We start from the raw sequence: 23,728 nt of genomic DNA, 5'->3' as shown, positions 1-23,728 counted from the left end.
TCGGGGAGCATGTGGGTGGCTCAGTCAGTTAAATGTCTGCCCATGGCCCAGGTCATGATCCCAAAGTCCTCGAATAGAGCCTGCTCAGCGGGAGCCTGCTTCTCCCTCTCCCTCTTTCTCCTTGCCTGTGCTTGATCTCTTGCATGCATTCTCTGTCTCTCTCTCAAATAAATACATAAAATCTTTTTCTTTAAGTAGCTTCTGTATATCATTGACATGATGTATATTTGTTTTCAGCCTTTCTGAACAAATCATACATTTAAATGAAATCAGAAAGAAGGAAATTGCTGTTTAGATATAAAGAGAAATGAAAGATGTTACAGTAGCAGAATGTGATCTAGTTGAGGGGTGACTGGACCCTAGAGGGATTTCTGAGGAAATTATATTTAAGCTGAGACAGGTAGGAATTAATTAGTTGACAAAGGGCCATCCTAATTACTTTTGCTGGATTATAAATCATCCCCCAAACTTAGTGGCATAAAACAATCATTTTATTATGTTCATGGATTCTGAGAGTCAGAAATTTGGACAGGCACAGTAAGGGATAATTTATCTGTGCTCCATGATGTCTAGGGGTTCAACTGGAGAGACTCATAGGTGACTCAACAGCCAGGGGCAGGACCTCTGGAGCTTCTTCACTTAAAGTCTGGCACCAGGGCCCAGATGACTCCAAGGCTTGGCTCAGCTGGAACTGTACACTGTGGTGCTTACATATGGTCTCTCCACAGGGCTTGGGCTTCCTCAAAGCATGGCGTCCTGGGCATAGTTGCACTTCTCATATGATGCCTCAAAGCTCTAGAGCTAGTCATTCCAGTGGACAAAAAGGAAGATGCATTGTTTTCTTGCTACTTAGTCTTAGATATCACATAATGTCAATTCCACTACTCTCTGTTGGTTGAAATTATCCATGTTGCCCAGATTCAAGGGTGAGGGGACATAGAGTCCATCTTTTCATGAAAGCAGTGTCAAAGAATTTGCAGTCATGTTTTAAAACCACCACAGGGTAAGTGGGGAGTGGGGTGGGGTTGAGGGGAGACTGTAGGCAATGGGAACATCACATGGAAATCCCTGGGATGGGAGTGAAGTGAGCAAGTTCTATTGAACTTATTAGTTGAAATAAGTAACTATAAATTGACCCCGCCTTTGGGGCACCTAGGTGGCTCAGTGGTTGAGCATCTGCCTTTGGCTCAACCCTGAGCCAGGGGTCCTGGGATTGAGTCCCCCATCAGGATCCCTGCGGAAAGCCTGCTTCTCCCTCTGCCTGTGTCTCTGCCTCTCTCTGTGTGTGTCTCTTATGAATAAATCATATCTTTTTAAAAAATTGACCCCTCCTTCAGGATTCCCTTTCCCCAATCCCTGATTAATTTTTTATCCATAGAATTTATCACCTAATTTTCTACATTTTAAGATACTTTTAAATTATTTTTTAAAAAGATTTTACTTATTTTTTCATGAGACACGGAGAGCGAGAGAGAGGCAGAGACACAGACTGAGGGAGAAGCAGGCTCCATGCAGGGAGCCCGATGCGGGACTCGATCCCGGGACTCCGGGGTCACACCCTGAACCGAAGGCGGACGCCCAACGTCTGAGCCACCCCAGACTCCCTACATTTTAAGATATTTTGTTCATTGTCTTCTCCCACGAGCTTTTGAGTGCCACGTGGGCAGGATATATTTTCCCCTTGCTTTGGTTATTGCTGTAGCCACAAATTAAGTGATCAGAGTTTTTGAATGAATGAGTGAATGAAACAAAGCGGTACTTTCTGAAGCGAGGGACCCTGTTGAGAACATGACCAGTGGAAAGGTTCTCTGGGAAAGGGCATCGTTATAGTGTGTCCTGGGCCTGGCTCAAGTCAGAGGCGGATCGGTTGGGATTGGCTTTACGGCAGGCGCAGTCCTGTTCTGGAATTGCGGGCTAAGGCAATTCCTAGAAAAAAGGAGCCAAGGGTGGAGACCGGCCTATAAGATGCAGTAGAGGAGGCAAGGACAGCATGTCCAGCGGGAAGGGCGAGGCTGATCGCAGAGTGCCTGGGATTGCGTCCCAGGCCGAGTATGTGAGACAGTGACGCCGTCCATGGGCAAATGCCCTCAGGGTTCTGCGGGCGGGCGGTGTCCGGGTCGGGACTGACAAGATGGAGCTGGAGGATGGAGACGTGGAAAAGCGGCTCGGGGATGGAGACAAGCTCTGAGGCCATGGAGAATCCAACTCCGATGGCAAAGGGGAAGCAAGTGTCAGAGGACGGGTCACTGAGAGTGGACTAAGGGGAGGGCCCGTTGCTTCGCGCCGGGAGTGTTGGAAGCAAAGCATAAAGAGCCTAGGGGTGTGTCTCGGGAGGGCAATGACAGCCAATGAAGAGCAGTCCTGGGCGCGGCGCTGTCAAACTTCGCGGGGCGGGACCGAAGAGACCGAGCCAGCGATGGGACCGCCGCCGCAGCCAATGAAAACCGCCCGGGTGGGCGGGGCGTCGCCCAAGGCCGAGGGCGGAGCCAATGGGAAGCGGCGCCGCGTCCCGCTGCCCCCGCCTCCGTGGGGCGCGCGCCGGAGCCACGGGCGGCCGTTAGGGGCGGGGCCTGCAGCCGCCCGCGCGCGGCTCGCGCCCTCCCCTTTGTGTCGCCATGGCGGCGGCGGCGGCGACGAGGACGACGAGCGAGGGGTCGAGCGCGGCCGGCGCCTGAGGAGGCTACGCTACCATGGTGGTGAGGGGCCCACGCGGCCGTCAGTCGGTCCGCGTGTCAGTCTGTCCGCGCGCGGCCCCGCCCCGCGCGCCCCGCCCCCGGCCCCGCCCGAGCCCGCGGCCCGCGCCGCCCCTCACCCCTCTCGAGGTCCCTCTCGGGCCCCCGGCCTGGTCTCGGCCCGAGCCCTCGCCCCGGCCCCGCCCCCTCAGTGCACATCCCTCGCCGCGCCCTGGGTGGAGCTGACAGTGGCCGAGGACCCAGGCTGGGGGGATGGGCTAGTCCGGAAGGACCCGCGCCCCCAAGTGGCCCCCCCAGGGGCCTGCCGAAGCTTCCCGGGTCCTTCTTCAGCCCCCATCCCACAGCCACCCTCAGCCTCTATTCCCAGCCTCCACCCCTCCCCTGCCCGCCCCCTCCCCCTCCTGCCTCCAGCCCCACCCCCACCCGGCTCCATCCTCAGCCTGACCCTTTTCTTCTCCCGCGTTCTCACTCCGTTCTGCTCCCTCTCCATCAGCCCTCCCCAGCACCCCCATCAGCCTGAACCTCAGCCTCCCCAGCATCTCCCCTCTCCTCACTGCACCCCAACCCCAAGCCAGCAGCGTACCTCTCGCTGGATCCTTGGGTCCTTCTCCGTCTTCCTGTCCTCACCCTCCCTCCCCACCGTCTCCCTCTCCTACCATGCTGCTCCTGCTCATTCATCCATTCATTCCCTGATTCGCTCATTTAACAGACACTCCTTGATACCTCCTGGCAGACCCCATGTTCCAGGCGCAAAGAGATTCACATCCCATCCTGCCTTGGGGAGCTTCATGGGCTGGAGAGGGACAGAACCGAGGGTGAGACCCAAGGATGAACCTGGGGTCGCAGGGAAATGAAGGAGGGAGAGGCGAGAGCCCAGCCTGGGAAATCCCTATCTGGCAGCTGACTAATTTACTCATCAGATTTTCCTCGGCTCCTGCTGTGAGACTGGGCATGGGGACCCAGAGAGGAATCAGGCATTACCTTACCTGGGGGGAGCATCAGTTCTGTGCCCAGCTCTGTGCTGGGTCCCTGATCCTGGGGAAGTCACAATCCAGTGGGGGAGATGCCCTTGTCACCAGTGATATCTCAGAGTGCTCAGGGCTGGGATGGGAGAACCTCAGGGGATAGAGGAGTCTAGCAGAGGAGGCTGGCACAGCCTGGGTCCCGGAGAACTTCCCAGAGGAGAGAATGAGAGAGATGAGCCCTGAGGGATGGGGAGGAGTGAACCTACTGAAAGGATGGGGAAGAGGGAACAAACTTTGCAAAGGCCTGGGAGGAAATGAGAAGATGGTGCTTTTGTTGGACTCTTAGAAGTTTGAGAGCTCCGAGAGTAGAGGCCATGGGGGTAAGATGGGGCTGGAGAGGTAAACAGACCTGAGAATTCAGACTTTATCTTGAAGATAACGGGGAGCCATTGAAGGTCTGTGATCTGTGGAGAGGCAGAGGCAGATATGTGTGGCATGAAAATTATCCTGGCGCTTGCTGTGAAGAAGCTAGCAGGAGGGGAGAGGTTGGAAGGAAGATTGATAAGATGGAAGCTGTGATTGTCCAAACATCAATAAAAGGTGTGGAGAGGCACGTAGGGGAGACTATACTCTGCAGGGGCGAAGGGAGGACTTGAAGCAGGGAGAGATGGTACCAGCATATGCTCTCCCTGCCTCGCCTTCGGTCTCTGCTCTTCCAGCCCCCCACCCCAGACCACACACAAAGAAGCAGGCCTACCGTTAGTTGCCTTCACCTCCCCCTGACCTACCCTTCTGCTCCACGCTTAGGGCAGCCTGTGGAGCAATTCGGGCCTCCGGGCCCAGGGCTCACAGATAACAATGCTGCCGTTGTCTCTCTGTTCCCATCTCTGGAGGCCTCTGATTCTTCTTTCTGCTCTGCAGGCTCGCAGCACTGACAGCCTGGATGGCCCAGGGGAGGGCTCAGTGCAGCCCTTGCCCCACACTGGGGGGCCCAGTGTGAAGGGGAAGCCTGGGAAAAGGTGAGAGGTGAGGGTGAGGCTCAGCTTAGGAGGGGGGCCAACCACAGGAGCCACCAGTGATGTGTCACCTGTCCCCCAGGCTCTCGGCTCCTCGAGGTCCCTTCCCCCGGCTGGCCGACTGTGCCCATTTCCACTATGAGAATGTTGACTTTGGCCATATTCAGGTATGAGGGCTTTGCACCCAGGTGGGAGGGTGAGCTCTTACCCAACCCTGAAGCAGTATCAGCCACGGTACCCCTGAAGCCTATCTCAGCAATAGCTGTTCCCCCAATCTGAGCAGTCAGTGGCAGGAGTTGCAGGATGGAAGGGGAGAACTGTTCCTTCTTTCATTCGTTTCTTTATTCAGTCACTTAACTTTTTGTTAGGTGTATGCTCTGTGCGGGGACCCTGTACCTTGAGACATTGCCAGGCCCTGCCCTTAGGGAAGCTCAGGCAGGGGACACAGACCCCTCTCTAGGTAGTGCCAACCTGGAAAAGTCAGGACTGGGACAAGCGTGAGGCCCTTACCTGGACCTTTGTTTCCCTCTACAGCTCCTGCTGTCTCCAGAGCGTGAAGGGCCCAGCTTCTCTGGAGAGAATGAGCTGGTGTTTGGGGTGCAGGTGACCTGTCAGGTGAGGCCACCCCTCCTCTCATCTAGCCTGACAGACTGCTCCTCGTGGTTCTCAGCTCAGTGCAATGGGACTACTGCTCCTTTCTGTCCCTCCTGCCCCCACAGGGCCGTTCCTGGCCAGTCCTCCGAAGTTATGATGACTTCCGTTCTCTGGATGCCCACCTACACCGATGCATATTTGACAGAAGGTTCTCCTGCCTCCCAGAGCTTCCCCCACCTCCAGAGGGTGCCAGGGCGGCCCAGGTAAACTGCTTGTTGTCTCAGCTCCCGCCTCAGCTAGGCTGTGTCCTCATGAGCAATGTGTGAAGCCGTCAGGAGAACAGAGTTAAACATTTAAACACTGGTATGGCCCAAGTTCCAACCAATCAGAATGGAGAGGTCCAGAATGAAACTGCAGCAGGGAGTCTCCTTTCAGTTTTAGGATCATGAGGAATTCCAGGGGATTTGGTGGGAGAGTCAGCATGGCCCAGACCAGTGGGGGCACACAGGAGCTTGTCAGAGCCTGTCCACTGACTGACACGAAAATATTTCAGTCTTACCAGTGGAACAGCACCCATGCATTCAGGCTGAATTTCAGCCCTGCCCAGAGGTGAGCTAGGGCAAGATAGGAGGGCAGCGAACTCTCTCAAGGTCCCCTCACAAAAGCCCACCCTGATATCCTGCCCTCAGATGCTGGTACCACTGCTGCTGCAATACCTGGAGACCCTGTCAGGCCTGGTGGACAGTAACCTCAACTGTGGACCTGTGCTCACCTGGATGGAGGTGGAAAGGGGGGCTGGGAGTTGGAAGTGAGAGAGGGATGTCTGAGGAGCGAGAACTCACAGAGTCTGAGTGTGTGTGGGCACAGGAAAGAAACGAGCCAGAGTGGAGGAGGCACTGGTATTTCGGTGTCTGTGTGGGCACATGGCTGTGAGGGAGAATGAGTGTGTGTGTGTGTGTGTGTGTGTGTGTGTGTGTGTGTGTGTTAGCAGGCTCTGGACTATGGGGATGTGAGAATTTGAAGATATATCGGTTAGAAATAGATGTGACTGTAACTCCTAGAACACCTGGCCAACAGTGGCTCGGACCAGTAGGTTTTCAGATAGCAAATGTGCGGTGTCTGCTGTGGAGGATGAGGGTGCAGGGGCGTCCTGGGATGTGAGAGGGAAGGAGGGGCTTTGTTGGGCAAGGATTTCGGTGTTTGACCAATAAGTGACTGACAGGCTCTTAGATAGGGGACAGGTAGTGGCCTCCACTAGGCATGAAGGAATCTTCTCTGCCTTTATTATGTCCTTCTTTTGGCCTCTCCGCATCTCAGCTGGACAACCATGGCCGCCGACTGCTCCTCAGTGAGGAAGCCTCCCTGAACATCCCTGCGGTGGCTGCTGCGCACGTAATAAAACGGTACACGGCCCAGGCACCAGACGAGCTGTCCTTCGAGGTGAGGCTGTGGGGAAGCAGACTCCGGCTGGGCTGCCCACGCTCCTGTCCCTTCTGACCCTCCCTCCAATTACCTTCTGGCTCCCAGGTGGGCGACATTGTCTCAGTGATTGACATGCCACCCACGGAGGATCGGAGCTGGTGGCGGGGCAAACGGGGCTTCCAGGTGAGTCTGGCTTGGGTAGACAGGTGGGGCAGGGCACTGCACCAGTTAGGGCGGCCCACTCACGGACCCCAAACCCTCCACAGGTTGGTTTCTTCCCCAGTGAGTGTGTGGAACTGTTCACAGAGCGGCCTGGTCCAGGACTAAAGGGGGGTAAGTGCCAGGGGCAAAATGAGGAGGCCTCCCTGTATCCTTGCCTGTCATCCATTCTTTTCACCCATTGTTTGCCCCACAGATGCTGATGGTCCCCCCTGCGGTGTCCCAACACCCCAAGGTGTCTCCTCTCTGACCTCAGGTAATGGGAACAAGAGGCCAGGCCCCTGACCCCCAACTCCCTCACCCCTCCCACCCCCCCACCCCACCCCTGCCATGAGACCAGCGGCTGCACTGACCCTCTATGGCCTGCCTTTACCCCCACAGCTGTGCCCCGGCCACGTGGGAAGCTGGCCGGCCTCCTGCGAACCTTCATGCGCTCCCGCCCTTCTCGGCAGCGGCTGCGGCAGCGGGGCATCCTGCGGCAGAGGGTGTTCGGCTGTGATCTTGGGGAGCACCTCAGCAATTCAGGCCAGGATGGTGAGGCCCCACGTCTACCTGCCCAGGCCACTCCTCCCACTCGTGCAACCTGCCCAGACCTGAGCCCCTGCTTTCTCCCAGTGCCCCAGGTACTTCGCTGCTGCTCTGAGTTTATTGAGGCCCATGGGGTGGTGGATGGAATCTACCGGCTCTCAGGAGTGTCATCCAACATCCAGAGGCTACGGTGAGGGCCCTCCACCAAGCCCTTCCTTCCACAAACACTTTCTGGGCATCATCTCTAGTCCAGGCCCTGTGCCTTGTGCTGGGGACACAGAGGTATCAGGGCGTTAGGAGAGCTTAGGGTGCAGTAGGACTGGGGCTGAGGGCAAGGAGGGCTTTCTTGAGGAAGTGACACCCAAGCAGAGGCCTGAAAGGCAAGAAGAGCAGAATAATCATTGGGAGCAGAGAGATCAGCCTTCATTGAGTACCTGCCACATGCCAAGCACTAGGCACAGGAGACAAAGATTCCTGCCCTCTTGGGGCTCACATGCTAGACAGAGAGACTAACAAGGAAATGAGGAAGTGTACAAGTAGGTGACAAGTGCTACGGAGAACAAGAGAATGGGGTACGAAGGATCATAATAAGTTGGGGAGGGAAATTGCAGTTTTATTTATTGTTTTATTTATTTTTTTTTAAAGATTTTACTTATTTATTCATGAGAGACAGAGAGAAAGAGAGAGAGAGAGAAAGGCAGAGACACAAGCAGAGGGAGAAGCAGGCTCCATGCAGGGAGCCCGACATGGGACTTGATCCTGGGTCTCCAGGATCAGGCCCTGGGCTGAAGGCGGCGCTAAACCACTGAGCCACCTGGGCTGCCCAGAAATTGCAGTTTTAAATTCGGTGGACAGAGGAGGCCACCTGGGGGAGAGCTTGCTCTGGAGGAGGCGAGGGAGCCAGCTGTGTGGACTTCCTGGGATGGGCATTCACCATGCTGGGAACAGTTAGAGCAAGGGGAAAGCAGCAGGAGTTCATGGCCCAGAAGTAAATGGTGGCAGAGTATACAAGGCCTTTTGGACAACAGTTAGGATTTGCCTTTACATGGAGTAAGGCAGTAACCACAGGAGGGTTCTGAGCCGAGGAGGAGTAGCATGAAGAACAGCCTCCAGTGGGAAACAGTGAGACGTGAGCACTGGGGCTGACAGGGGGAGTGAGGTGACAGTGTGGAGCCTGGGGATCTGAGAGACAATGCACGAAGTCACATGAGAAGCCGTTTACCCAAGAGCAGTGGGACACCACCAGAGAACTGCGAGCAGGGGTTGTTGGGATTTTAGCCACATCTTCCAGGGACCTCTTGAAGCCAGGAGAAGAACAGCTTCGTGGAAGGAGGATGCGTGGTCACGCTCAGTGTTCAGATGGCCTTGGTAGCCACGAGCAGGAGCATCTCCCACCTGAGCCTCAGTGTTCTCCCCTGTAAAATGGGGCATGCTCATTGGGGCACACAGTTGTTGGGGGGTTCAGTCAGGTTCTGCCTCTGCAGAGCCCAGCACAGGGTTACATCCATGTGTGGACACTTTGGAAGGTGGGGGAAGAACATGGCCAGCTGGGTCAGCTCTGACCTGAATCTTTCTTCTCCTTGACCTGGTGGCCTCAGGCACGAGTTTGACAGTGAGAGGATCCCGGAACTGTCTGGCCCTGCCTTCCTGCAGGACATCCACAGTGTGTCCTCCCTCTGCAAGCTCTACTTCCGGGAGCTGCCCAATCCCTTGCTCACATATCAGCTCTATGGGAAGTTCAGTGTGAGTAAGGGAGCTGCCGAGGTTGGAGGGTGCTGGGATGTGTTGGCCCAGCCCTCACCAGGTCTGTGCATAATCTCAGGAAGCCATGTCAGTGCCTGGGGAGGAGGAACGCCTGGTGCGTGTCCACGATGTCATCCAACAGCTGCCCCCGCCTCACTACAGGTAAACCAGAAGGGGCAGGGAAGGCCTGTGATGGGGTCCCAAGGGAGTTGAGGCTCAGGTGTCATCCTCCACTCCCACCCCCAGGACCCTGGAGTACCTGCTGAGGCACTTGGCCCGCATGGCGAGACACAGTGCCAACACCAGCATGCATGCTCGCAACCTGGCCATCGTCTGGGCACCCAACCTGCTACGGTAAGTTGGCAGCTCACCAGCCTGCCCCCTCAGCTTCCTTCCACAAACTGGGCCCCAGGTCTGCCCCCACACTTCCCACCTAGCACCTACCCAATCTTTGTTCTCTTACTCATTTCATTTGACACATATTTCTTTTTTTTTTTTTTAAGATTTTATTTATTTATTAGAGGTACACAGAGAGAGAGAGAGGCAGAGACACAGGCAGAGGGAGAAGCAGGCTCCATCTAGGGACCCTGATGTGGGACTCAATCCTGGGTCTCCAGGATCTCGCCCTGGACCAAAGGTGGCGCCAAACCGCTGAGCCACCTGGGCTGCCCTGACATATTTCTTAAGGACCTCCTTCCTGGGTGCCAGCTCCTGTTCTCAGCACCGGGACACAGTAGTGGAGCAAGATCCTCTGCTCCTGGGCTCACATTTGCACGGGAGGGATGGACTCTGAACAAGGAAAATAGAGAATGTGATGATCGTGATGACTACCAAGGAGAAAGATTACAGAGCAGGAAAGGGAGATGCACAGGGTGATGGCATTTTGACATTTTTAGAGTGGCAGGGAAGGCTTCAGGGAAAGTCTTCCTATGGCCAGTAGCAGTTTGAGCCCCAGAGAATTTGATAGTGACCAAGACAGGAAAGCTCTCTGTCCTAAGTAAAATAAGTGATACATGAGATGGTGGATATAAGAACTTCTAGGACAAGGGTGGGGAGAAAGAGAAGGAAACTTACAATTTTAAATAAAGCGGGTGGAGAAGAGTCCATTGAGAAGGTAACATCTGAGTCAAGACCTGCAGGAGGTGAGGGAGGGACCCATGTGGATATCTGGGGAGGAGCAAATGTCTGGGGGCTGGAAGGCTGCCCACTGTGCCGGAGGACCAGGAGAGAGGTCAGTGAGCAAGTGAGTGAGGGGTTGAGGGGGAGGAGATGATGACGTCAGAGATAACGGGACCAGACAGAGGAGTGACTTAGGGGTTGCGGGGCACAGTGTAGACTTGGACTTTTACTAGGAAAGAGGTGCAGCCAGGGGAGGGCTCTGAGCCAGGAGGATTCTGACCTGGCATCACAGGCTCCCTGTGCAGGGGAGCAGCCTCCCGGGGGCAGGACAGACTGGGAGCCCAAGGAGGAACTGCTGAGATGTTTGGGAGTGGGAGGATGGAGGCTGGGCCAGGGTGGGGACAGTGGGGGAGAAGAGTTTAGGTTCAGGATAGGTGGGTGGAGCAGACAGGGATTGCCGAGAGATTGGATATAGGGGTAAAGGAAAGAGGAGTCAGGAGCAACACCCCCGGAGGTGTTTGGCCTGAGCATTGGCTGAGATGGGGAAGGCAGGGAGGGAAGACGGGGTTGGGGGAAAGGTTGAGAACCCAACTCTGGATGTGATTACTTTGATGAGGTCAGAGGTGTAGGACGACAGTCATTTCTTCATTGGCTCCCCATCTTGCCTAGTGGGAACCCACCAGCTGGGGCTCAGAGCATCTGGCTTCCCTCCTCCTCCTCACCCAGGTCCATGGAACTGGAGTCTGTGGGGCTGGGTGGGGCAGCAGCCTTCAGGGAAGTCCGGGTGCAGTCCGTGGTAGTGGAATTCCTGCTCACCCACGTGGATGTCCTGTTCAGTGACACCTTCACCTCTGCTGGCCTCGACCCTGCAGGTATGCCCATCCTGCCGCCTGATGTCCTGGCTACTGCCCCCTCATTGTTAGGGCTGCAGTGGGAGGGCAGGTGGGCTCCCCACCCTATCCCTACCCCACTGAAGCTGGACCTCCCTCCTGGCTCCTTGAGGACCCCGCCCCGGCCTCTCCCTCCCCTCCCCCCCCTTCTCATTTCAGCTCCTACGCTCAGGATCCCCACTTCTTGGCCCGGACATCGTTCTTCCTTCACCCCTTGTAGCTCCTGGGGGCTCTTGGGGCCAGGGGTCCACCGGGGAGGAGGTGGGAGGTCCCCAGACTTGACCCCACCCCGGCCCCACCCAGACTCCCCGCCCTACCCCGGACCCCAGCCCAATCAGGATTCAGCACGTCGGAGGGCCCTCTGGCCCGAGGTAACTGAAGCCAGAGCCGCTGCCCTCGCTGGCTGCCGGGAGCTGCCTCCTCATCAGCTCGTTCCGCCTCACTCCTCCTCCTCACCTGCCTGCTGCCCGCCCATTCCCGCCTGATCCGCCCTGGCCCCCTGCCTTGCCAGCCCGGGTGGGCACGCTGCGGGCCGGGGCTTGGGCTGTAGCGCTTGGCTTTGCCTGTGGCCCTGAACGGCCCCCCTGAGCTGACACCTATCCCCTTTCCCAACTCCCTAGGCCGTTGCCTCCTCCCCAGGCCCAAGTCCCTTGCGGGCAGCGGCCCCTCCACTCGCCTGCTGACGCTGGAGGAAGCCCAGGCTCGCACCCAGGGCCGGCTGGGGACTCCCACCGAGCCCACAACTCCCAAGGCCCCAGCTTCACCTGTGGAAAGGTGAGTGGGATGCCAGGGGAGCACAGGGCCAGCCTGGAGGCCCCAGATCCTCAGACTGCCTCCTGTGTCTCCCACAAACCCCAGGAGGAAAGGGGAGAGAGGAGAGAAGCAGCGAAAGCCAGGGGGAAGCAGTTGGAAGACCTTCTTTGCACTGGGCCGGGGCCCCAGCATCCCCCGAAAGAAGCCTCTACCCTGGCTGGGGGGCACCCGTGCTCCACCGCAGCCTTCAGGTCAGAGGCCGTGGTGGGGGTGGTGGGGGTGGTGGAGGTGGCGGGAGGCACTCTGGAATGCCCCATGACCATCCCCCTCTCTTCTAGCAGGCGGCCGACCAGACACAGTCACCCTGAGATCTGCCAAAAGTGAGGAGTCTCTGTCATCGCAGGCCAGCGGGGCTGGTGAGTGCAGGGTGGCTCATGCCTGTGCCCAGGTGGAGCTGGGAGGACCGGGGGCCCTGAGGTGGCCTCTAAATGTACTTCAAATTCAGGGGGTTCGAGTTTTTGTTGTTGTTGTTCCAAATCTGGACATTAAGTGCAGTGAGTTGGATAAAGCATCACTCTTGGTTCATGAGGTACTGTGATCATTGGCCCAGGCAGGATCCTGTCAGGCTTTTATTCATTCCTTTAAAAAAAAAAATCTAAATAATAAAATGAACAGCCATGAACCCACTGGCCAGAACTGCAAGAGCCTCAGCCCTTACCTGCAAGCTCCCCCCTTTCCCATCTGCTGCCTCTCCAGCAGAGGCGCCCTCTAGGTCTGACGGTCCGCATCCCCTTGCTCTAAGGTTTTATCACCTGCAGGCATATGGGGAAATAGCACAGGGCACAGTCCTAGTGCTTTGGAAACTTTAAATTCCTAAAGTTCCTTAGTTCTTAAGTTCCTTAGGACTCCTATCCTAAGAAAGGGGGTGAGGGGCTGGATGTGAATCTGACTGTTCACTCACTGCCACCCACAAGGCTGAGTGTGGCTCAGGCTCGTTCCTCTTGGCTGCTCTCTGGTATCCAGCTGTGGCTGTCCCATCCAGAGTTGCCCGTCCATCCTACTCCCAGTGGGCTGGGGAGCTCTGGCGAGCAATCCCTGCCACACCCGTGCCCTTGAGAGAGGGTTACCCGTACCCCGGAGCGGAGGTGCACGCCGTAGGGCATGCATGTTCAACTGTACGTGCCAAGGCCCAATCTTTTTCCAAAAATAGTCGCCCCACTCTGCACTCCCAGTAGGGAGAGCCCGTGAGATCCCACTGGTCTCGTGCTCGCCAGCCGTGCAGTTGTCAGACAGCAGGCTTGCCTTGGGGTGTAGAAGGTTCTCATCATGGCCTTGCCAGTTTATTTCCTTTATCACTGCGAGTCTGAACAGCTAACAGCTCTCCCTGGATTTGCAGCCACTGTGACCCTATCCGGGCAAGCGTCTCTCTGTGTCACTTCCCCAACCTAACTTACTGGGTTATGTCCCCTATTATTGACGTATGGGTATATATAGTTCTGGCCCCTGACACCCTACTGTCCCCCCGCTTCCAGGCCTCCAGAGGCTGCACAGGCTACGGCGACCGCACTCCAGCAGTGATGCTTTCCCTGTGGGCCCGGCACCTGCTGGCTCCTGCGAGAGCCTGTCCTCATCCTCATCCTCCTCCGAGTCCTCCTCCTCTTCTGAGTCCTCCTCCTCTGGATCCTCGGCAGCTGGTCTAGGGGCACTCTCTGGTTCCCCCTCACATCGAACCTCAGCCTGGCTGGATGATGGTGACGAGCTGGACTTCAGCCCACCCCGCTGCCTGGAGGGGCTCCGGGGGCTCGACTTCGATCCCCTTACCTTTCGCTGCAGCAGCCCCACACCGGGGGATCCGGCACCTCCTGCCAGCCCAGCACCCCCTGCCCCTGCCTCTGCCTTCCCACCCAGAGTGACCCCCCAGGCCCTCTCACCCCGTGGGACCACCAGCCCTGCCTCGCCCACTGCCCTGGACATCTCAGAGCCCCTGGCTGTATCAGTGCCACCTGCTGTCCTGGAGCTGCTAGGGGCTGGGGGAACGCCTGCCTCAGTCACCCCAGCACCAGCCCTCAGCCCCAGCCCAGGCCTGCGGCCCCATCTCATCCCCTTGCTGCTGCGTGGAGCCGAGGCCCAGCTGAGTGACACCTGCCAACAGGAGATCTGCAGCAAGCTGGCACTGCCTGTTCCCCGGGGAGCCCAAGGCCAGCACGGTGAGTCCTGCTCAGCCTACCCCACACCCATAGAGACCCTGAAGCTGCACCCAGAACCTGGCTGACTCTTGTCGTCATTCCTTTCTGGGTAGGTCCTGGCATGGATTCACCGCTGCTGCCCCCACCCCTGTCCCTTCCTGCGCCCTGGGGGGGCCCCACCCCCACCCCCCAAGAACCCAGCACGCCTCATGGCCCTGGCCCTGGCTGAGCGGGCTCAGCAGGTGGCCCAGAGACAGAGCCAACAGGAGCATGGGAGCACCCCTTCTGCTCCCCACTCCCCTTTCCACCGCTCACTGTCACTGGAGGTGGGCGGTGAGCCCCCAGGGACCTCAGGGGTTGGGCCAGCCCCCAATTCCCTAGCCCACCCAGGTGCCTGGGTTCCTGGACCCCCACCCTCCCTACCAAGGCAACAAAGCGATGGGAGCCTGGTGAGAAACCAGCGGCCCCCAGGGACCTCAAGGAGGGGACTCAGAGGCCCTGCCCAGGTCAGTGCCCAGCTTGGGAGAGGGGGGTGTAGGGGGCGTGGGCACGAGCCAGAGATGGCAGCTCAGCTCCCCTGTTCTGTCCCCTCACAGGCTCCTACTCCCGGGGTTCTTCTCTTCAGCCCCTCGGGAGTGCCTGCCACCCTTCCTTGGGGTCCCCAAACCAGGCTTGTACCCCCTGGGTTCCCCATCCTTCCAACCCAGCTCCCCAGCCCCAGTCTGGAGGAGCCCCTTAGGTCCCCCTACACCACTTGACAGGGGAGAGAACCTGTACTACGAAATCGAGGCGGGTGAGGGAACCCCCTACTCTGGCCCCACTAGGTCCTGGAGTCCCTTTCGCTCTATGCCCCCAGATCGGCTCAATGCCTCATATGGTCTGCTTGGCCAGTCACCACCACTCCACAGGTCCCCCGACTTCCTGCTCAGCTACCCACCGCCCCCCTCCTGCTTTCCCCACGACCACCTTGGCTACTCAGCCCCTCAGCATCCTGCCAGGCGCCCCACCCGGCCTGAGCCCCTCTATGTCAACCTAGCTCTGGGGCCCAGGGGTCCCTCACCTGCCTCTTCCAGCTCCTCCTCCCCTCCTGCCCACCCCCGTAGCCGTTCAGATCCTGGACCCCCAGCCCCCCGCCTACCCCAGAAACAGCGGGCACCCTGGGGCCCCCACACTCCTCACAGGGTGCCTGCACCCTGGGGCCCTCCAGAGCCTCTCCTGCTGTATAGGGCAGCCCCACCAGCCTATGGGAGGGGGGGTGAGCACCACCGAGGGTCCTTGTACAGGAATGGGGGGCAAGGAAGGGAGGGGGCTGGTCCCCCACCCCCCTACCCCACTCCCAGCTGGTCCCTCCACTCTGAGGGTCAGACCCGGAGCTACTGCTGAGCCACAGCTGGGAGAGATCTTCCTCCCTTCCCTTCCCTCTCACTTATCTTGGCCCAGTCAATCCCTTGTTTTGTACTTTCTTGAGCTCCTGACCCCTACCCCAGATTTCTAACTTTGTAACTTGTTTCTGATGTGGGTCCCTAACCTGTTATAGCTTCCCTACCCTGGGCCGAAGGGCACACCCATCCCCCCACCATCCTCCCATTCTGGGGGCTCTCGCACAAGTCTGAGGGCTAGGCTGACACGGTCTTCCCTCCCCCTCCAGGAGCCCCCAGCTTGTCCTGACCTGTGCACAGGGGGTTGGGGAACAGCTCCTGTCCATCCACCCCCCCATACCCCACTAAACCATCTGACAAAATTAATGAATAAAAACAGTGAAAACATGGCTGCTAGTGTCACGCTGGGGCCAGACCCTGAACAAAGAGGCCGAGACAGATGGGTTGCTTTTTCACTTTATCATTTCAGCAAGTGCTGAATGGGAAGTCACTCCTGGGAGGCTCTGAGGGGGGTGGTATCTGCAGAGAGGCAGTCATGGGCACTCTAAGAATCTGTGTCAAGAGCAGGGTTGAGGCTGGGCTTGTCTCCAAGTTGGTATCCACCTTGCAGCTCTGCTAAGATCTCCTCCAGCAGGTCCATCCTGGGGAGTAGTGGGATACGGGTGGAGCCGTGGTGACCTTAGGGATGAGGAATGGGCCCGGGAGGGGGCCCCCAGCAGGGCCCATTTCTTACTTCTGCAGGCTGGAGAAGAGACCTCCTGTGATCAGCTCAGGACTGGGGGCCTGCAGGGGAAAAAGGCCGGTGCTGCCACCCAATAGCCATGGAGCTCAGGACAGGGGATGGGCTCGGGGTCTTCTGCTTCACCCACCCTTGTGGCCTTCCCTGCCAGCAGCCTCCAGGGTGTGGGTGGGCAGGCGGGGGATGGGCTCACAGGGCAGCGGGGGCAGCAGGGCAGCCCTGTGTGTGTGCCACTGTAGCCCCTGCAGGGCTGGGGTCTTGGCTGAGTTCCTCTCACACTGCTCCACAGAGCCCTGGGTCCCTAGCAGGGAGGCTGAGTCCTGAAGGCTGGAGTGCAAGGGCAGGGCCCTGGGGGAAGTCGGGTTGGTCAGGGGGCACAGGTCAGTGAGAGGACAGTTAGGGAGTCCTGGGGGTCCCTAGTCAAAGGAGAGGCAGCCAGGGAAGTTGGTATTGGTGACAGCTGGGGGGAGGGGTCCCAGATTAACAAAGGGATGGCTGTGCAGGGCCCTGGGGTATTCATACTGTTGAGCTGGGCTCCAGGCAGCGGTGCAGGCTGACCCTGGCTGTGGGGCTGGAGCCTGGGTAGAGGATGGGACAGGGACTTGGGCCACTGCCTAGAGTCAAGCTGCTGCCTGAGTCCCAGACAGTGGCCCTCTGGACTCTGCAGTGGCCTGTGACCTCAGGAGTCTTCAGGGCCTGCGGAGATAATGGCAGGAGCTGGCATAGGTTGCCCAGGTGCCCCACAGCTCCCTTGGTCCTCCATAGCCCTGCTCTGGCTCCTACCTGGCATGGGGAGGGGCCTAGGGACATCACAGGGGACACAGGCTTGGGTGTGGTCTTGGCTCTGGGAGCCACCTCACAGTACAGGGTCTCTGGGGGGCACAGACCAGTTGGTTGGAGTGGGGAGAGCAGAGCTGAGCTCAGCACCCGCTACCGCCCACTCCGTGCCCTCTAACCTGGGAGGAAACCCTGAGACACAGGGCACTGTGTGGTCCCGTGCATCAGAGAGCTCACCCCAGGAGCTGAGTCCTGCGGAGAGGAGGCTGAGTGTGCAACGTGAGGCCTGCCTAAGGTTCCATGGCTACCACCCACCCCTGCCAACCTGTCCTGTACCTGGGCCATGGCCTCCCGCAGCAGGTATCGAGTGTTCTGCAGGCTGCCCCAGCGGTCAGCGGGCCCTAGGCCCAGCCCAGCCTGAACCAGGGCCTGGTAGGGGGCCGGCACCAGGGGGTCCAGGGTCGGGCTCTCACCTGCCTCCAACTTAGCCTTCACCTCAGGCCCCTCTCTCCCAGCCCAGGGCAGCTCTCCTGTGAGGAAGCACGATTGGGGGACCCAAACAGTAGGGGCTGGCTCAGTGGGGCAGGGGGTAGGATCACTCACTGACCAGTGAAGACCTCCTGGGCCAGGATGCAAAAGCTGTAGAGATCCGAGGTGGCCGCAGGCGTGTCACCGCAGATGAGCTCAAGTGGCAGCCACGGGTACAGTTCGGGAGGCGGGGGCAGCCCCGGGCCTGGGCCTTCCCGAGAGTAGCCCTGCTGTGGCCTGCGGAGGAGGCCGAGGGGCCTGGTGAGCCGGGAGGGGGGCCGCCCCACGGATGAGGGGCCGGCGGGCGAGGCAGGCACTCACCCGGGCTGCAGCCAGCGCCGGTGCAGGGGGCGCCCATGCTCTAGGCCGCCCACCTTGGCCAGGCCCGGCCGTACCAGCTGCACAGCGTGGGAGCTGAGGCCGCCATGGGCCCGCCAGCGCGCCTGCAGGAACAGCAGGGCCTCCAGCACCTGCAGCAGCAGGTGGCCAGGCAGCAGGCCCGGCACGGCGCACGGCCGCCCCTGGCTCGGCCCCCGTGGGTGCAGCACCACGTGCAGGGAGCCCAGCCACACGGGTTCGAAGAGCAAGCACAGCCCCGACAGGTCCGCCGAGGGGCTCAGCGCCATCAGCAGCAACAGGTTGGGGTGGTGCAGGGCGCTGGCGGGAGGAGAGCGGGCCGCTCACAGGGAGGCCCCATCTGCACCAGCCCCCAGACGAGGAGAGACTGAGGCCTGGCTCACGGGGCCAGCGCCCAGGTCCTGCCGCCCTGTGCCCCCTCTCCCTGGGCTGGGGCCCACAGCACACGGGACCGAACCACTGTACAGCGGGGGGGCGGGGGGCCACTCCGGGAGCTGGCGCACCGGGAAGACGGTAACGGGGCCACTGCCACGCTCCAGGCTTTCCGTTGTCTGGAGGGCAGGCAGGAGACTGCTCTGTGGGGCTGGGCCCGCCTGCGGCAAGGCTGGGGGGCAGGGGGGTTCCCCTGTACCTGCAGTGCTCAAGGTCAGCCAACAGCACGTCGGGCTGAGTTCCCGGGGCCTTCAGCTGCCGAGCTGTCACGGGGTGGCCCCTCCACAGGAGGCTAGAGAATGGGGGGGGGGGGAAGAGCATGGGTCTGAGATGGGGTGGGGCGGGGGGGGGGGTGTCTTCCTTGCGAGGGGAGGAGGGGAGCTGGACACCTCCCAGAACTCTGCTGGACAGCTAGGTCGGGGGTGGGGTGGGGGTGGGGGGTGGGGGGGTGGGGGTTGGGAGGGGGCCCTCTCTCACTTGGCCATGAGGGTGTGGGAGCTGCTCTCATAGGTGCGGTCGGGCTCGCCCTGGGCTGGCAGCAGCTCCTTGGGGTCCGCGAGGGGTATGCCTGTTGCCAGCCCCAGTGGCCATAGGCTGCTCAGCTGGGGATGGGGAGCCGGGCTATGAGGCACAAAACGGACAGGGGGGTTCCCTGCTCCCCCAACCTCTCCCGCTTACCTGGCCAAACCCCAAGGCTGGGATTTGGGGGCATCTTCTGATCTGCACCGGCCTCGGTACCCTGGGGCAAAGGGAGGTCCAGGGCTAAGTCCTGGGCGCCTGGGGGTACGGGTGAGTGGGCTCCAGGATGCGGGTAGTTACCTGTCCACGCGCGCCCGCCACAGCAAGGACAGGGAGCCACGCGGGCTGCGTCCAGAGCCAGCGTGCCACGGGCCCAGGGATGCACTGGCCACCAGCTGGCTGCCGTGCACGAGCGCAGATACATGGGCTCGACATAGCTCTAGCAGTTCCAGCACCTGGGTGGGGGACCTGTGCACTGAAGCAGGTGGGGGTGCCGGCTCCATACGCCCCCACCTGCCCTGGGCCACCGCGCACCTTCCGGCTCTCCTTCGCACCACCCTGCTCTGCCCAGTCCCGAGGCGTGCGGCCCTGCTGGTCATGTAGACGCAGGTCACCCCCTGCCTGCAGCAGGTGCAGCATCACCAGGCTGCGGCCCGAGAAGGCGCCCGCGTGCACAGGGGTGCTGCCATCGAGGCAGCGACTGCAGCGGAACAGGGAGGACAGAGATGGATTAGGAGAGGGGCGGGATGGGGACAAGAGGTGGCAGGACAGGGAGCATGGAGGCATGAGAGGAGTCAGAGTGAGCACAGGAAGTGATCACTGGAACAGGAGGGGTCACCTGGGGACACGGTGGGGTCTTTGGTGAGGGTGTCTGGTGAGCACAGGAGGTGCCAGGGGAACGGGAACAGTCACTGGAGGACAAGGGGTTAATCTAGAGAACAAAGGGGAGCTCACTGGGGGCGGAAGGGTGTCATGAGGTCCCCCACTGGGGAAGAAAGCCCTGGCTCTCTCAGGCTCAGACTCAGACCCCTGGGAGCGCGGGGGCACCGCCGTCGGTCCACTCACTGGTTGGGGTTGGCGCCAAAGGACAGCAAGAGCTGCACGGCAGAGCTGCGGCCCAGCAGCGCCGAAAGGAAGAGCCCGGTCTGCCCAGCAGAGTTCTCACCATCCACCTGGACGACTGAGGGGCAGCAGGGCTTAGGACTGTCTCCAGAGGCAGAGGTCCTGGGGCTGCTATGCCACACCTCTGCCAATTCCCAGTCCCCGCAGTCCCTCGATGCCTGGGTGACCCTCAACTCCAGGTTCTATCTGTATGTTCTGGAACCCCCACCCTCCAACCGTCAGGGACTCTGCTCAGAATCTGTCTCAACACAGTGCTTGCTGTTAATAGGTCCATAGAGCTGCAACGAGAGGTGACATCCACTTGCCAAGCCGACACCCATCTGCCATACCAGAAGTGTCAAAATCACACAAAGGTACCCAGGGGCTGGGGGCAAGTGAACTCCTCAGGGACCCCGGCCTACAGGAGCCTCGGGCACAGTCCAGGTGCTCCGTGTGTGCATTCAGTATACGTGTACAGGCCCCGTGCAGCCAGCACCTAGTTCTTCAAGAAAATCAAAATCTTTGGATTTTATCAGGAAATCTCTCACGGTTATTTTTGAATGCTGCTTCTAAGAACTGAATCCAAGTAGCAACTTTCTCTCCACCTCACCTATGCCAATCCCTTCCTGGGATCATTCTGCTCAGGTCCTCCCCCAACCCCTCCCCCCTGCACCTGTCATCCCAGTTCTTCCTGTAGGCCCTCGCCCACATCCCTACCGAGGGCAAATGCTTGGTGTCTCTGTCCTTGCACTCCTATGTCCTAGGCAGATATGGCAAAAATCAATCATGCGCTTGGCCCAACCCAGCTTTATGACAGTCTCTGTCATAAAATCCCTCCAAATGAGGTCCTTTAGGAACATCTGAATATCACATTTACTGCATTCTTTTTTACTTGGAAGCCCACGGTCTTTTGCCATGGCATGCTAACTGGTTTTCTGTATTTGTCTTGCCCTGCAGAAGGGTCTTCTTAAAACACAAATCACTGCGTGATATAATCATTACAATGGTAATCATTTCATTTTTTGTATACATAATCTTATACAAGTTGTTCCAAAAATAAAGAGGGGGGGCAAGTCTCCTTTTATGAGGCTAGTATGACCCTAATTCCAAAACCAGTTAAGTTTCCAGAACCAAAAATGAACTTATATTTCAATTTCATGTTTGACCGTATACACTAAACCTGTAAAGAAAGTAAAAGGGATTATCCAACTGATTTATTCCCAGAAATCAAGGATGATTCAACATAAGAAAATCAATCAATGTAGGAAAACACATCCATGGATCAAAAAATAAAAATCAGGAGATCCCTGGGTGGCTCAGCGGTTTAGCGCCTGCCTTTGGCCCAGGGTGCGATCCTGGAGTCCCAAGATTGAGTCCCGCATCGGGCTCCTGGCGTGGAGCCTGCTTCTCTCTCTCCTCCTGTGTCTCTGCCTCTCTCTCTCTCTCTATATATATATATATATCTATCATAAATAAATAAATAAATAAATATTTTTAAAAATATAAAAATAAATAAAAATCACATTCAGCTCAGTAGATACAGAAAAAGCACCTGATAAAATCCCGAACTTCCATTAGAGACTCTCAAGGATAGAGAGCAAACCGAGGGCTAATGGAGGGAGATGGGTGGGGGGGTGGGCTAACTGGGGGGCAGTAGTTATGATGAGCACTGGGTGGTATATGTAAGTAATGAATCAGTAAATTAAATAAATAAAAATAAAATTCAATACTTACTTATGATTGAGGGGAGCAAATACCTCAAAAAACTATGAGTAGATGGGAACTCCCTCCCTTCGTAACAATTACATACCAAAACCCGAAGAGCACCCATGATACTTAATGCAGAAGTACAGATTAATTCTCTTTGATATCAAGAACAAGGAAAGAGATGTCCATGGACAACAAGGTTTGGGAGTTCTGGCCAACACTTTACACGAGGGAAAAAAAAAAAAAAGAATTAGAGTTTAAAGGGCTGAGATCAAATTGTCACCATCTTTAGGTAATAAAAAATGTCAAAGAATAAAAAATCACAACTATTAATTAAGTTCAGGAAGTGGCCAGAACCCCAGTCGACTTGCAAAAATCAATGAAAAATGGAAATTGTAAATTAGATGTTAATTTCCTGCCCACAACTCCAATGGCTTCCCATCACACACGGGGCAAAACCTCACAGAATTCACACACCTCCTGCCTGTTGCTTGCGCCTCTGAGCTTCAGCCCTCTCCCAGAGTCTCCCTGCTGCTGCTTAAAGTTTGTTCTAGGGTCGCCCGGGGTGGCTCAGCGGTTTAGCGCCACCTTCAGCTCGGGGTGTGATCCTGGAGACCGAGGATCGAGTCCCAAGTCGGGCTCCTCGCAGGGAGCCTGCTTGTGTTGTGTCTCTCTGCCTCTCTCTGTGTGTCTCTTATAAATAAGTAAAATCTTAAAAAAAAAAAAAAAAAAAGCTTGTTCTGACTTCAAGCCCTTTACAGTGGCTATTCCACTTTTCTGAAGTGCTTCCCCCACCCTCCACGGCTCTTTTACTGTGGGGCCCAAGTAGCACCCCATCCCCAAAGCCACCCTTTCCGTGAATCTACTTCATCCTCCTCACTCTCTTAAATTCTCATGATAGACTTCGCTCCCAATGACCCGAAGGTCATCCCTAAATCCCCAGCATAGACGACAGAGGCTGGCGCGCACCGGCTGGCGCACAACGTCTGACCTCTGAGCCACGCTGCCTCTTGGCCTGGCCCCCCACGCGGCCCAGCCGCGAACCCTCACCTCTCCGCAGGAGCCGGGCCAGGCCCCAGCCCGGGCCCCCGGCCACAGCCAGGCGGTGCAGTCGTCCCACCTGGGCTTCTGGATCCCTAACAGAGCCCAGCTCCACCGGGAAGTGGGAGCGCACGGAGGGCATCTGTGGGCTCCGGACGGTCAGCTCCCGGGCCGGGATCACCTCCGGGGTCTCATGCGGGCAGGAGACAGCGAAGGCAGGACCTCTGGGGACCATGGAGGGCCGCGGGAGAAGGCAGGGGCCTCGGGAGGGGTCTGCTTTGCTGTTAGGTGTCGGATGAGGAAAGGGGTGGGGTCTGGGAGAGCGGCGGGCCTGGGGCCAGGCCCTGGTTCAGGGAGTCTGAGGGCGGCATTCTGGGCATTCGGTCTGCGCGGAGGAGCTGTAAGGGCTCCAGGGATAAGGAGGAAAGGAGTCTAGGGGTTCAGGGAAGGAGTCTGGCGGAAGAAGGGCCTGAGGGTTGGGACGGAGAGGACGGGGGTCTCCAGGCTGGGCGGGGCAGTGTTAGGGAGGAGGATAGTCCTAGTCCGAGGGCTGGGGCTGGTGCAAAGGCCCTGAGGCAGGCTCTGCAGGCTGGGGGAGGGTCTCAGGGTTGGGGACTCGGACTGAGGTTCAGGGAAGCGTCGGGTGCGGGGTGGGGTCTGCGGCCTAGAGGTGGGGGTAGGAGGGGGTCTCAGGCTGGGGGGCAGCGGCCTGGGGGCGGGGTCTAGCCGGAGGGCCGTAAGCTCCAGGAGGGTCAGGGGCCTAGGCCCCAGCCCGGGGTCTGCGCACCTACCGTTGGGCTCCCGCAGCACTCACCACGTGCCTGCCACGTGACCCAGGCACTCCCGCTCGGGCATCAGAGGCGCATGCGCACCAGTGGCTGCTTGCCACGTCTGCGCTTGCAGTAGCCGCTTCCTCTGAGAGGCGCCCCCCAGCCCCGAGGCGGTGCGAGAGAACCCGAGGCGATGCCCCCCCCCCAGAGCTGTGGGCTCTGCTGCACCTGGAACGCCTCTTCCGCCTTC

At 58.4% G+C, this 23,728-nt stretch overlaps 2 protein-coding genes across 8 annotated transcripts; one reads left to right on the top strand and one right to left on the bottom strand.

The window, feature by feature from the left end:
* Positions 1-2,560: 2,560 nt before the first annotated feature.
* ARHGAP33 (Rho GTPase activating protein 33) lies at positions 2,561-15,896 on the top strand. Its single transcript, XM_038529254.1, is given in 23 exon segments — positions 2,561-2,696; positions 4,580-4,677; positions 4,757-4,841; positions 5,209-5,289; positions 5,394-5,531; positions 5,958-6,050; positions 6,586-6,708; positions 6,796-6,873; positions 6,957-7,023; positions 7,106-7,165; positions 7,291-7,443; positions 7,525-7,627; positions 9,036-9,180; positions 9,260-9,342; positions 9,427-9,534; positions 11,026-11,171; positions 11,810-11,963; positions 12,048-12,193; positions 12,284-12,358; positions 13,475-14,149; positions 14,242-14,285; positions 14,287-14,733; positions 14,735-15,896. Coding segments are annotated over 23 exon segments (3,885 nt in total). The 5' UTR covers positions 2,561-2,690; the 3' UTR covers positions 15,512-15,896.
* Positions 15,897-15,949: 53 nt separating this feature from the next.
* LOC100684931 (inactive serine/threonine-protein kinase TEX14-like) lies at positions 15,950-23,489 on the bottom strand. Of its 7 annotated transcripts, XM_038529260.1 has the most exons (16): positions 22,718-22,859; positions 22,145-22,378; positions 19,925-20,039; positions 19,394-19,559; positions 19,160-19,314; positions 19,019-19,079; positions 18,818-18,942; positions 18,540-18,632; positions 17,873-18,208; positions 17,631-17,788; positions 17,360-17,553; positions 17,203-17,275; positions 17,030-17,118; positions 16,769-16,942; positions 16,241-16,290; positions 15,950-16,148 (listed from the first exon to the last, which is right to left on the bottom strand). In XM_038529260.1, the coding sequence occupies exons 4-16, from the start codon at positions 19,496-19,498 to the stop codon at positions 16,052-16,054; spliced, it is 1,710 nt and encodes a 569-aa protein (XP_038385188.1). In that variant the 5' UTR covers positions 19,499-19,559; positions 19,925-20,039; positions 22,145-22,378; positions 22,718-22,859; the 3' UTR covers positions 15,950-16,051. The 7 variants fall into 7 exon arrangements, with proteins under 7 accessions (XP_038385188.1, XP_038385183.1, XP_038385186.1 ...); XM_038529255.1 differs by lacking the exon at positions 22,145-22,378 and having other exon boundaries at positions 22,718-23,482; XM_038529258.1 differs by lacking the exons at positions 17,873-18,208; positions 22,145-22,378 and having other exon boundaries at positions 22,718-23,480.
* Positions 23,490-23,728: the final 239 nt, after the last annotated feature.

The sequence above is a fragment of the Canis lupus genome, chromosome 1, assembly GCF_011100685.1.
Source record: "Canis lupus familiaris isolate Mischka breed German Shepherd chromosome 1, alternate assembly UU_Cfam_GSD_1.0, whole genome shotgun sequence".
In the NCBI taxonomy this organism is placed as follows: domain Eukaryota; kingdom Metazoa; phylum Chordata; class Mammalia; order Carnivora; family Canidae; genus Canis; species Canis lupus.
The sequence above is the reverse complement of the archived record's forward strand: the minus strand, read 5'-3'. Positions and strand labels throughout refer to the sequence as shown.

Coding starts and splice junctions, on each gene's coding strand:
- LOC100684931 (XM_038529255.1), bottom strand. CDS start 22,943: ATGGTCCCCAGAGGTCCTGCCTTCGCTGTCTCCTGCCCGCATGAGACC. Junction 18,209..18,539: donor GCTGACCTTGAGCACTGCAG/GTACAGGGGAAC, acceptor TCCTCCCGCCAG/CGCCCTGCACCACCCCAACC. Junction 17,554..17,630: donor GGCCCAGGAGGTCTTCACTG/GTCAGTGAGTGA, acceptor GCTTCCTCACAG/GAGAGCTGCCCTGGGCTGGG.